At 43.2% G+C, this 12,578-nt stretch overlaps 1 protein-coding gene across 1 annotated transcript in view; it reads right to left on the bottom strand.

Moving 5' to 3' along the window:
* LOC119461642 (potassium voltage-gated channel subfamily KQT member 1-like) overlaps positions 1-12,578 on the bottom strand; it is a 283,324-nt gene that overhangs the window by 97,032 nt on the left and 173,714 nt on the right. Inside the window, exons 4-5 of the mRNA XM_037723006.2 lie at positions 5,358-5,533; positions 1,167-1,295 (exon numbers count right to left, since the gene is read on the bottom strand). Of these exons, the coding sequence (XP_037578934.1) occupies positions 1,167-1,295; positions 5,358-5,533 (305 nt within the window). The remainder of the gene's footprint in view (positions 1-1,166; positions 1,296-5,357; positions 5,534-12,578) is intronic.

The raw sequence follows: 12,578 nt of genomic DNA, 5'->3' as shown, positions 1-12,578 counted from the left end.
GGTCCCCTGTGAGTAATTAGCGTAGATAAACATACTCCTGTACAGACTCTAGAGGCGACTGGCGATCCTGAATTCTTGTTCCCTTGCCAGGCTATTGAACATTAGAATTGTCTTCTGAATAATAATCCTTCAACCCCACACTTGGACTTTCTCGGTTAAGGTCCTCAATCATTTGTAATTCGTTCCCTGTGTTGCTGAGAAGGACAATGTAATCTGCCAACCGAAGGTTGCTGAAATATTTGCCATTGATCCTCACTCATAAGCCTTCCCAGTCTAAGAGCTTGAATACTTCTAAGCATGCAGGGAATAGCATTGGAGAGATTGTTTGCTTGCATGACCCCTTTCTTGATAGGTAACTTTCTACTTTTCTTGTGGAGAACCAAGATAGCTGTGAAATCTTTGTAGATATTTGCTAAGATATTCACGTATGCCTCCTGTACTCCTTGATTACGCAATGCCTCTATGACTGCTGGTATCTTTACTGAATCAAGTGCCTTTTCATTATATATGAAAGTCATATAGAGAGGCTGATCATACTCCGCAGATTTCTCGTTTATCGTACTGATGACATGGATGAGATCCATGCTAGAATACACCTCTCTGAAGCTAGCCTGTTCCCTTCATTAATTGAAGTCGTGTTACCCTGATTCTATTGGAAATTATCTTGGTTAATATTTTATAAAATACTGAAAGCAAGCTAATGGGCCTATTATTTTTCGAGTCCTTAACGTCTTGCTTCTCACGGATTAATACAATGTTGGCATTCTTCCAATCTCTGGTATACTTGAAGTCGTGAGGCATTGCGTACAAAAGGCGGCAAGCTCCTCAAGCATATCTCCTCCGTCTATGATTTAACCGACTTTTATTCTATCTTTTCCTGCCACATGTAATGTAATGTAATGTAAGCATGCCATGCTTGTAATAAATGTCCCACATTGTACGGCTACAAGCTATGACAACATCATATGCTCAGCAGAATAGATGCCTTGCCTGCGCTCGTAGAGCAGCGATAGCAGCGAAAGCGCGACAACACTTCAGATATCACAGCGTCCTAACGGTGCACGAATAAACTTTATTCACGGTACACTCCTGGAATCAAGTTTACAAAGCAAAGTGTGCTCACGTATGACAACAAAGCATATGAAAGAAACCGAAGCTGTACTCACCACACCCCACCAAAGGGCATCGGCATAATTGCCAAACTTTACAGGGTTGATATCTTTCTCGGCGAGAAATACAAGAAATGAAGAAAAGATGAGTCCTAGAAATCCAATGTACAATGTAGTGATGAGCTCCTGCAATTGAGAGAGACAAGCAAGCATTAGTAAACATGCGTCTGGCAATCGATAAACTATCATATAAAAAGTATATGATAAAACACAAACATTTCGTCAATCACACGATGAATAGCCCTATATGTCGTGTACATTGTGTGCTAAAACAATGTCATTTCAGCGTAATTATTTCCATTTCACTAATACTGCACTAAAATTGCTCCGTTCGATGTGTCATACCTACTCTGTAGCTTTGAATTTTCGATTGACGTCCTTGTATATGAAAACTATTATAAGTTACATTTTCCTTTGCTTTATCTTTATTTCTTTTATGTCAAGTCTAGATATTTGATACAAAAGTATGCGTGAGTAAGTTCTAACACTTGTACAATAGCTGCATGAGCCCATGACTAGCCATAAGGCTAAAGGCTCAGGTGAAATTTTCAACACCTCTGTATATGTCTTTCAATTGAATAACACATTCATTCATTCACTCATTCATTGAATCATGTATTCTATTTTTATAGACACTGTAGTGTGTGCCCCGAATGTGTGCTCTGTAACGCGGCTGAGAAGCAGTAAAAAAGCTTTCCGCTTTAGATTAAAAAGGTTCGAGAAGAAATTTGCAAGGAGATGTCATTCACTGCACATCGCGGCCATCACCACTTCATCTGCGTTCTTGGACGAAATAACAAGTGTTTTGTATATAATATTGCGGACAACCTTTGATTCAATTTTTGTATTCCCAATTCTTATGTGACAGCTTGCAAGGGATATATAAGGAAATAAAACTAAATTAAAAGAAATAATGCGCCATGTTTAGAGCTTACGGCAATGAGAAGTTTCCAAAACACAGCCTTTGTATGCCTCTATGTCTCGTACCTACGCAATGTAAAGTAATTAAAGCAAATTAATATTCTTCCCTCAAACTTCTATTTAGGTCTATAAACACTTTTTGGGCATGAAAGGAAAAAGAAAAAAGGCCTCTTCAAAATAAAAAAAATGTTTGAATGTATTAAGTGTGATATAAAAGAATTCGAGAAAAAAACAACTCCCTCCAGCTCTACAAAAAATATATGTTTAACATTATATTGAATTAAAATGGTTCTCACGAAACCCATAGCCGATAGAAAAGTAAACAGTAAACAGCCTGGTTGAATGCGTGTTCATTCTGGACCGTATGCAAGTTCACCCTTTCAGGTGCAAGTGTCTTGTTTGGTCGGCGATATTTCCAGCAGTGTACATCTGATTTGTAAATAAAAGAACTCTCCTTTAAAAACCCCTCAACGGTATTTTGATGAAGCAGCAGTCACTGCGCGTGATTCTGAGTACGTGAATGTGCAGCACTGTACCGATGAATCCTAATGTATGCACAAGTAAACTAGCCCATAAACGTTAGTCTCCAATATTTCTAACATTTATGTTGCCCATCTGGCATAAAGTACGCACGCACTGCAAGGCACTCCTTGTTGTTCTCTGAGTGCGCATCCCTTTTTATTACGCCAAAAGTGCGATGTCTATACGCGGAATATATTTATGTTTTTGCCTATTGGTTTATGGCTAATAAAGAAGCATTGAAAAAATTTTATGCAAATTTGCTCGGCCAACCGATACACATAAAGATGTGTATTACGATAGCTATGAGAGGTGCTTTCCGCATCGAAAACCTCCTTACTGCTTTTCTTCGACCTTGTAATCACGAAGTTAAAGCCGGCAGTATTTCGCATTATTCTCCTGGTGGCGTGGCTTCAAGAATTGGGCACTTCGAAAACAGTTTGGAGCTTCGAAAATGCTAGACTACGAGGCAATGGGACAAGGGCGGACTTTTTTTATTGTTATTGAGCGATTATTGAACGATAGTCTGAAGTGCCAATGAATACATCTGTATTAATTATAACCATTAATAACCATGGCAGTTTCTCTTCCATGTGAAGGAATAGTTTGTAGACATTATAGTCTGCATACGTTTACTTAGTTTGGAATTGCTATGAAGTAATTCTACATTTCTCAATCTAGAAAGTTTGTTACCTGGATGCACCATTAAAACAGCTGGTCATTTTTAGTATAGTATAATAGACAGGAAAGAACTATAGCCTTAGTTTTGTTTTCTATAAGGTAATATGTAGTCAATCTATACAAACATAACGTGAAACATTGAAGTGTCGTTGACACTGTCTCCCCTATATCTCCCCTATAACACACATTCCCGGTATCAGTGATCATGACGTCCTGCACCTAACCCTTTGCATTCTATCAAGGCGGAAATGCAGGACCACAAAGCGTGTCAGGAATCATAAGAAAGGCAATTACGACCCCATTAACACTGAACTTACTACCTTGATGATTTTTGTCAGCTCAACCAAACTCATTATTTGATGACATGTTTGTTTATTTTGTCGTAGTATTCTCGTGCGGTATTTTCTATTTTTCCTGTGTGATTATAGCCTTTCCCCTCTCTAACGCATTGTATGCCCTGAGGGTACAATAAATAAATAAATAAATAAATAAATAAATAAATAAATAAATAAATAAATAAATAAATAAATAAATAAATAAATAAATAAATAAATAAAATGTGCAAATTGGTGTCAAGAAAAATTTTCTGCGTAGAGACTGATAGCGAGAGGTATATTTCCCTAATCCTGAAGTAAGTTTAGAAGCTAAAATTGACACACTGAAAAATGTTCGGACTAACGTGCACAAGGACTTGTTTACTAGAAGTGGAAAAGCCTATTTAACAACAGCGGTATTTTAAGTCAAAAAGAAAACTTGTATCACATAGTAAATTTAATTTTCTTATTGGCTATTCATTGCTTTTTTTTAATAAATCCTTAAGAGTTGCTGCAATGGACAAGCAGAAAAATCGCATCAAATAAGATTGCAGAGAAGGTGCACAGCTGCTAAACCTACAGATCGGCATTGTCTAGTAACAAGGGGTTGGTGAGGAGGCGGGGGGAATGCCTCTGCTTTCTTTTAGCATTCTTTGAGCGAAATATAACACGTTAAGCTACGTGATACGCGTTAAAGCACATTACTTGTAAAACATGGGCTGAAATTTTATAGGTTCATAATGGAAACCTTGAATGTAGCCTTTCACAAAGGCGCATTTTGACAACTGAATATTTTTGGAAAGTGTCATTTTGTGTCCTTGGCGAACGTCCTCTCCTCGACAGGCACTGAAGGCCATTGTAAGTTTTTCTTCGAAAGGGTGAACTTGACGTGCTCTCAAAGCAGGGCCTCGAGTTCAATTTTTTTTTACGTAAGCTTCTCTCTTATAATAGCTACCAACGCAAAGTTCTCCCTTTTCCTTTCTTCCATTTTCTCTTAGCCCAAAGCTGAATAGCAGGCTCGAATATCTCTGCATTGCCTTTGCGATAAACATACCTCCCTCTATACTCTTCTATAGTTGAAAGTTGCTCTTATGTTCCACGTTCCGGGCCTGTAACTGGGCATTATTTTCTGTGGTCTCTAAGGACTTGACTGGTCTGATCCTTTGATATACTTCCCAGAGCCGTCATGTTGGCAGAAATGTAGTTCCTTTCCTGCACCCTCCGCTGCATAACTTAAAAACAGCATGGATAAGGCTGGAGATGGAAAGTCAAGACGATGAGCAAAACAAAAACCAGGTAAAAGCAGGTGCCAACGTTTCGACAAGGGGACTTGTCTTTTTCAAAGTGAAATATTCGCCTTGAAAAAAATAAGTCCACTTTGAAAAAGACAAGTCCACTTGTCGAAACGTTGGCTCCTGCTTTCACCTTGTTCTCGTTTTGATCATCGTCTTAAAAACAGCATGATACATACAAAGTGTCTTACATAAAACTTCCCTGCAAAACATAGACTCTCTAATGCTTTCTCAGGAATACTCAAAACCTCCAAAAAAAGACAAGAAATACCTCAGGCGAGCTCAGCAGCTGAACTGAATACAGGAAACGAAAGCGCGGCAGGACAAAGGCGTCGCTGTTTCCTTTGAGTCCCGTGCCTCCAGTTCAGCTCCTCAACTCGTTTAACAAGCCACGAGCCAACCAGCTCAGATGAGCACACAATTGTTGCAGACAAATAAGTTTCAAGCGCACGTGGCCCCACCTGACGGTGCGCGTAGACGACAGATCCGAGCAACTTCCAGGTGCCCCCTCGCCTGTCCATGCGCACCATCCGGAGGATCTGGAAGAACCGGAGACCTCGAAGCGCCGATGCTGCGAACATCTGGCCGCTGCTGCCCATGGCCAGGACCACCACTGACGCCACGATCACGATCACGTCTGCACCGATCAACAACGCGCGACAACACTATGGCATCCGAAACGTTCCTGCATATGCTTTAAAGGCGAAAACCCGAGCGCCCCCAACTCAATGATTCACCAGACTCGAACCTTGATTCAGCGCTTGTTTTTTTTTTTTTGCTGAGTGACTCTCACTTAGACCCTCAAATCTCACATGCATAATTTTTTGCAAGTCACTCCCCCACTCCATAACCCCTTGAATCACTCTTAATTGTCCTCTCGCGCCGTCGCTTGCGAAAACGGGAAGCCGCACATGCTATTCCTTATTCAGAAAAGAAAAAGGAAGCAGGAGGAATAGCTGCGTACCAGGTGCGATCCGACGACATGACAATGACGAGTCTGACCGTGGCATGTCTGCCAACTTTATGTGCTCTGCTAATAATAGATGCGGCACGCGCTCGATGTACCACTGATGACAGCGCACATTGAGCAAAGCACATCTTCTAAGGTGTCCCGAAGGAGCACCGCTTTTTTTGGCAACCCTTCTTATACTAGGCTACAGGGAAGACAATGGCTCTCGTGTCTGATTTAGGTAGCACAAGGATGTTTGTACAACAAATGTTCAGCCAACTTAATCAAGGCATTCCCGTTTATAAGTACAGGTTAACAATTTAAATCAGTACTCTGGGATTGAAGTTGACGGCGGGACATAAAGTATCGCCCCACTAATAAGAATGGCCTTGTGGCCTCTCAAATAAATACGGCGACTTTTTATTTTTGTGAGTCTTCTTTCTCAAACATTGCATTTATCTATTTGCTAACATGAACGTATTCACAACATGGTAACGCTGTAAGGGTCTGCAGAACTCCTCCCTTCTTTCTTGTCAACAATGAACTAAATGTGACAACTTCAATTCGAGTCCGTACCGTTATGACGTGATGAGAAAAGTTTAACATTTCACTTGTATCTTCACAGGTAACACTTAAAGTGAAGTCCACTGTTACTGAATGAGTTCGAGAGGTAACTCTTGCCGTCAACTGCAGACGCGTAATCAGCTTGATGCGCATTAGGGCAAATACAGCGCGCAACGCTAAGTTATCATTCTGACATTCTCGCATGCGTTCGTAATGAAGAAACAAAAGCAGGTTTAGAGACCCTACACTCAGTTCCACAGCTAGTTGACAGGTGAATCTCGCGTAAGTCATATCACGTGCGCGATCGCGCGAATGCGTGATATCACCGCGCGACGAGTATTGCATGCAATTGGGTCTTGCTTAATGAACGCCTCCCTTATCGCAGCGGCATTCGCATTTTAATCGAAAGAATCTAACACATTTGTTACGGCGATGATCGGCTAAGAATTAAAGGCAACGAGCACGTCGACTTCATCGCCAGAAGTTTAGTTCTTGTGCTCTCTGGCGTATCAACAAGATTCGCGAGCACGGGCATTCGTAAAGCAGGGTGATCTTCTCACAAATACTTGTCCGCAACGTCAGCATGCACTTTCTGCCCCGACAGCTGAAGCTAAGAATCCTGTGTAGTAAGGATGCTGTTAAGGTAAGAGTCCGGAATGTAAGGACTCCTTGCTTGCAAACAGGATCCTGTGTTCGGTATTTTTCCATAGCAGGAAGTACAGTGCTTAATAAATTGGCAGACTAGCGTTTTGGAGCAATCACTCTCAAAGAGCACTTACAAGGGATTCATTAATCTGTGCTTGCAACGTTGTGCGAGAGGCACTCAATCATGCCTCATCTGCTCCAAATACGATTTGTTTCCGCCGCCTGCGCTCATTTATTTATTGAGGGGTAAAGGCGCCGCTTCCGCGCCCAATCCCCGGAGCTTTCAATCGGCAGCAGTTGCTCTTGAGTTCCTCTGAACGTGAATCCAATATTCTTGAGAATGCGATGCCAAGTTGTTTACAACGCGTTGAAGAGGTTGTCGTCTTTGTCAAAGCGTGCTTTGATCTTCCCAGCCCGCCTGAATGTCCCTTTACAAGAGAAAGAAGCCACGCACAACTCTGTGCACCGCTCCCATCTCATGCTTAATTGTCATATTTCCTTTTCCACTTTCCCTGCCGCCCGTTCCTCGCGAGTTCAGCATTGGCGAAGTAACTTCACTGGCGCCCAGCTATTCGGGCTGGCCATTGGTAGAGCGTTCACATAGAGACGTTAGTATATGCCGAAGCCTTTTGAACGGCCTCTTTCTTGGTTATGATTGCTCCTATCCCCTTCTTTAACATAAGTAATACATTCAGCGCCATTTCGTTCGCTTTTAAATGGTACAAAGAAGACTTATAGCTGTTTTGAGATGCAAGCACTGGCGCTGCAATGGCGCCTGCGCAACTAATCGAAGAAGGGAAAATGATGTAGAATCAATTCTTGTGCTGTAAATGGCTGAGCGACAGCGACACCGCATGACGTCACCCTACCAACCCATTCAAACACCCGAAGGATTACGAGGTCACCTTTGACAAGCATACGTTCACCTATAGCAACGTCGGCCAGCCTGTCTGGGGCACTTTATCTCAAGTTTACACAACTTCTATCTCACGGTGCTCAGTAAAATTTGTTTGATTCAATTCTAACAGATAAATAGGCTACATAAGCCGCAGGCAGCCTTTACTCTTCTGTGCAATGAATGCCACTTCTGTTAAATATAATTACGAATATCACGTTGATCTTGGAGAATTTAGCCTGGCCCATCGAAACGAACGACGGAATATATCGTACAGAAATTAATTAACTGCTAAGAACTTGATTGTGACGAGGTCGTGACACTATATTGCACGAATAATTGGCGGTACAACGACAAACGTGCAGTACAAAGCGTTTGCAATTTGAAGTATTTTTTTTTCGGGGACGCTCGATGCCATTGTGTGAAGGTACGTATTATTGGCTGCGTTACCACTAAGTTGTGAAAAAAAATAAGGAAAGCTTAAACAGTGCGTAAATGAGGAGTCGGGAGGACTTTCAATTGGCGTTACGCACTCCAGCCTACGTGTAAACACCAACAACGACTAAAGGTGCGTGGCACCTTAGAAGAAGACCAGGCATGGAGAGTAAACGGAGGGACGTCAACCAGACGAGCGTCCGGTTTGCTACCCTACACGGGGGATAAGGGAGAGGCTGAAGGCAAAAAGGGAGTGAGAGTGGACACTGCGTGTTCGCGAGAGGACGCACAGGACTGTTAACGGTCAGTCAGGTCGGCGCACTTCACCACAGAGTTTTGTACTAAGTTTAGTACCGATAAAGTACATCATCTAACTGCGCCGCCTGTACAGTGCTTCATCCAGCCTGGGAATGACAGGTAGAACATGGATTTGTCTGTACTTCGTCTTTCTAGCTGGACCGGAAAATCTTGTTCTAAGCCTAATATTGTCATCTCAACTTCTCAACGATCGTATTGTTCGTGAACATTATAAATAAAAATGTTTCAACATCTCTTTTACCCTAGCTTGGTGTCAGTGCCCAAAACTAAGAAGAACTGATTTGTGCAGTCTAGATTACATAAAAGAATAAAAAGTGGCCAGCGTCAAACACTACTGCTTTAAAGAATTGCGCGATTCCCGCGTAAAAAGCCGAACCATGAAGAATAATAAAAGAAGATGCCGTTTTCTTTCCCGACAGAGTCATACCAAGACGTATAAAAAATCAATGTGCTTTATACGTATGTATACACGTCATTCCATGGGTGGTTGGTGGAGGTACTGGAGCGACAGATTAGCCTTATCTAAATTCAGTAGGAAAGTGCATGCGCCGCAGTGATATAGTGTTCAAACGCCGAACGCTGCAGTGCGTCGTTACGTTCCTCTCGTCACTTGCGCGACAAAAGCCATACTGCTCTCATTTTAAAGAATGGCAGCCATCAGTGTAGGTAATTGCCTTCTACCCCTTATACTATGTTTGCCAGAAGTGAGCAACATTGCTTTTTTTCTTGTTTTTTTTTATCACACAGTCTGCCATACGCCGAAGAGAAGCTGCATCAGTGCCTTGCGGAACTTATTAACGCGATAGCGTTAAGGGCCCCGTGTTGCAAGAAATCCGGCGTCGGCGTCGGCGTGGATGTCGGCGTCCGTGGAGGAGAAAATCATCTCCAACCACCCCGAGGTTCAAGGTTTTGGTGAACAAAAATTGAATTTCTCACAGTGGAATCCGTCAGAAAAATGGTAAAGTACGACTTAACCACAACCTACAGACATGCTGGCGTCTAACTGCAATTTGCATGTACGAAAGAACATAATTCTGGTACGAGGAAATTCAAACACAAACCCCTTTTCCAGCATTTCTACCAGACGCACTCGGGTAGTTTACTTGCAGAAATGATATCCAGATGGCGCTCGCATCGTCGGCAGGTCAAATTGGGACTTCGCCTACCTAATAATACGTTTTGGACACGCGCGCGCGTCGGGGCAACAGCAAACAATTAATAAAATTATTTTAAAAACGTCCTAGGGCCTTCACATTTTAATATAAGACCACTTATATTGCCCCTAGAGAAACGTACTTCCAGCAATGCATTTCTGTTTAAAAGTGAAGCCGACTTTAAGGGGATCGGTGTAAGCTTGGTCTTTGTAAGCTGGATTTCCCACGTTCGGTGTTGCAGTGAAGCCCACTGAAAGAAATGCGATGCGAACGGGGCCCGGTAACGCTATCGCGTTTCACTCTTAAAGGCGAAGCTTAAGCGTCCTCAAATTTTTTTGACCATAATTATCCGTTCGAATTCGGTGCGATGCGCTAGTCTGTCCGTATCCCGGCACTTCTGAGCGCTTTCACTCGAGTGGCTTTTGCGCCTGCGCATAGCTACGATAGATGGCGAGCATGAGCTTTTTACGCCAGGGCACTGCACTTTGAGCACTTCGCAGCCTCTTCAACCACGTTACGGAAGTTGTAAGGGCCACCCAGAGCCCGAGGCAACCGGAAATAGAGATCCTTCACTCGAGTGAGGTTACGAGAAAGAGAACAGACACCCTGGGGGCTAACAGCACCTGTGTGCCATCGGAGAATAGATTTTTCGGGTTCTAAAAATGGAGCTCGCAGTGGAAGGGCAGTAGATGGGATGTCAAACAAAGATGGAGAGTGAGTAATCTTGTCGGCTGTATAGTTAAAGTGGTTATGAACGTCACCCTACATCCAGCTATATTACTGCTCTTCACTTTTCATTACGAGCTGAGCTAGCAAACGAACACATAGCAAGGCGCAAGATACTAGGTATGCAGTAATTTTGCTTTTAGCCGCTTTCAGAGAAAGAAGCAGCTCATTCGGACACCATTTTTCTAGTCAAGCACTTTTTCTACCGCAACGCGGTTCTGAACTAGAGTCATGGTGCTGTAAACCTCAATGCGATCCCATGTACGGGGGCGTTTCGTATCTCTTTGTGGTCTAGGCCTCATGAGGTTAAATGGAGGTCTGCTGCAGCTTTCACTTGATGTGCGTATATATAGGCACCATATGCATGCACCATTCAAAGGGTGTTACAACGCCCTCATTTATCTCATTTATCCCGGCCGCTAGGGGTACGAAGAAAATGATACGACAATTAAGAGAACAACAACCCACGCTTCATTGTTCGTCTGTTTGTTTGCTCACCAAACTCAGCCGGGTTGAAGCCAGGTATCGTTGGCGCTTCTGATTTCGATCGCAAACATGCCGAGTCACGAGGAGCATTTTCAGATCTCGGACACTCTTCGTGATAACTGATGGGAGGTGTCACTGCGAAATAGAATAGCACCCCTCCCATTTCGCTTCCCGTTCTCGCTGGACGATGTTCTGGCGCTACCGTCAATTGTGCGAAAAACTTGAGTGCAAGGTGGATATTGCGCCAAGCCTCAGTTAGGGAAAGGCGTCGAACTTATGTTGAAGCGGCCGAGATTTCACGATTGCCGGTGTGGAACACATATTATGGTACACAAAAAAGACAACTTACAGACGCAATCAAAGCGGAGCTAGGGAAATAGTCGAGACGTTTAGAATAATAAATGCAGCGACGAGAGTGCAAGCGACCTTTCTATCGCTTTATGCGGTCGCGAAGTTGCCTAATAGGAAGGTAGATATCCCAATGCGTTAAGTTTGGTTCAGATATGGCACCACAAGGTTGAAATTTCAAGTGTTTTATCTGCTATTACAAATTATGTGTGCGCAGGTGCTAGCTGCAGGGGTGACATTGCATATTATATATAAGCTGCTGTATGTAATGTAATATATTCGGTATAGTTAGCATTTGTCCTGCATTCTCTTTGCTCAACTCTGTGGTAAGTCTTGCTGTCGCACTATAGCGGCTGTGACGTATACTTATCATGCTTAAATATGCATGAGCTATTTCTTGCATCAAATATATTGTTCCTCTGCAACCGGCATGCAGCGCTCCGTCATAAGCTTGCCTGTGTGTTGCCGCGCAACAAAGCTAACGTATTTACAACATGCAAGATTTCCTACATATTATGTTTCTCACAAAGAGGCTGGTGCACGAGCCCGGCATCCTCAGTACTAAAAGTTCATTATGCTCTGTTTTTTTTTTTTTTCAAGCGACGCTTGTATTGTCTCACAAGTGTCTGTGGTGGTGGTGGTGTCACGCTAAAACCCTATCGAAAACCTGTCGAAAACTCGCCTCTCGTTCACTTGGTATATGTGCCAAAATTGGCATGGAAGGGTGTGAAAGTATGACAAACATGACTGATAGGTCATGACATCAATAAACGCGCATGCTCATCAGTTAAGTCTCGATTAACGATCACAAAATCACGTGTAGCGCATACCCGCATTGTATATGCGTGTATGAGCCAGGTACAAGAAAAAAAAGAAAGGAAGGTAGAAAGGAAGGAAGGTAGGAACAGAGAAGGAAAGAAAGAAATCTTGGCTGCTCCCAGAGTAGAGCAGGCGCGGGAAAGCTTCGCCGTCGCCGGACCACGTGACGCGCGCGACCAATCAGGGTCGTTTGATGTGTCGCGGGGAGAGAAAGGGAAGGGAAGGGAAGGAAAAGGGGTAAGCGCGCGCTCCAGCGGGCTTCCCTCGTCTCAGATCGGTTTCGCTCCGGGATGGGAAGGCCCCGCGTGGTGCGTTCCGCCGAGGAGCAGGCTGCGTTTCAGCA

This window comes from Dermacentor silvarum, chromosome 8 (assembly GCF_013339745.2).
Source record: "Dermacentor silvarum isolate Dsil-2018 chromosome 8, BIME_Dsil_1.4, whole genome shotgun sequence".
Taxonomy (NCBI): Eukaryota; Metazoa; Arthropoda; class Arachnida; order Ixodida; family Ixodidae; genus Dermacentor; species Dermacentor silvarum.
This window is presented reverse-complemented; position numbering and strand designations above follow the sequence as displayed.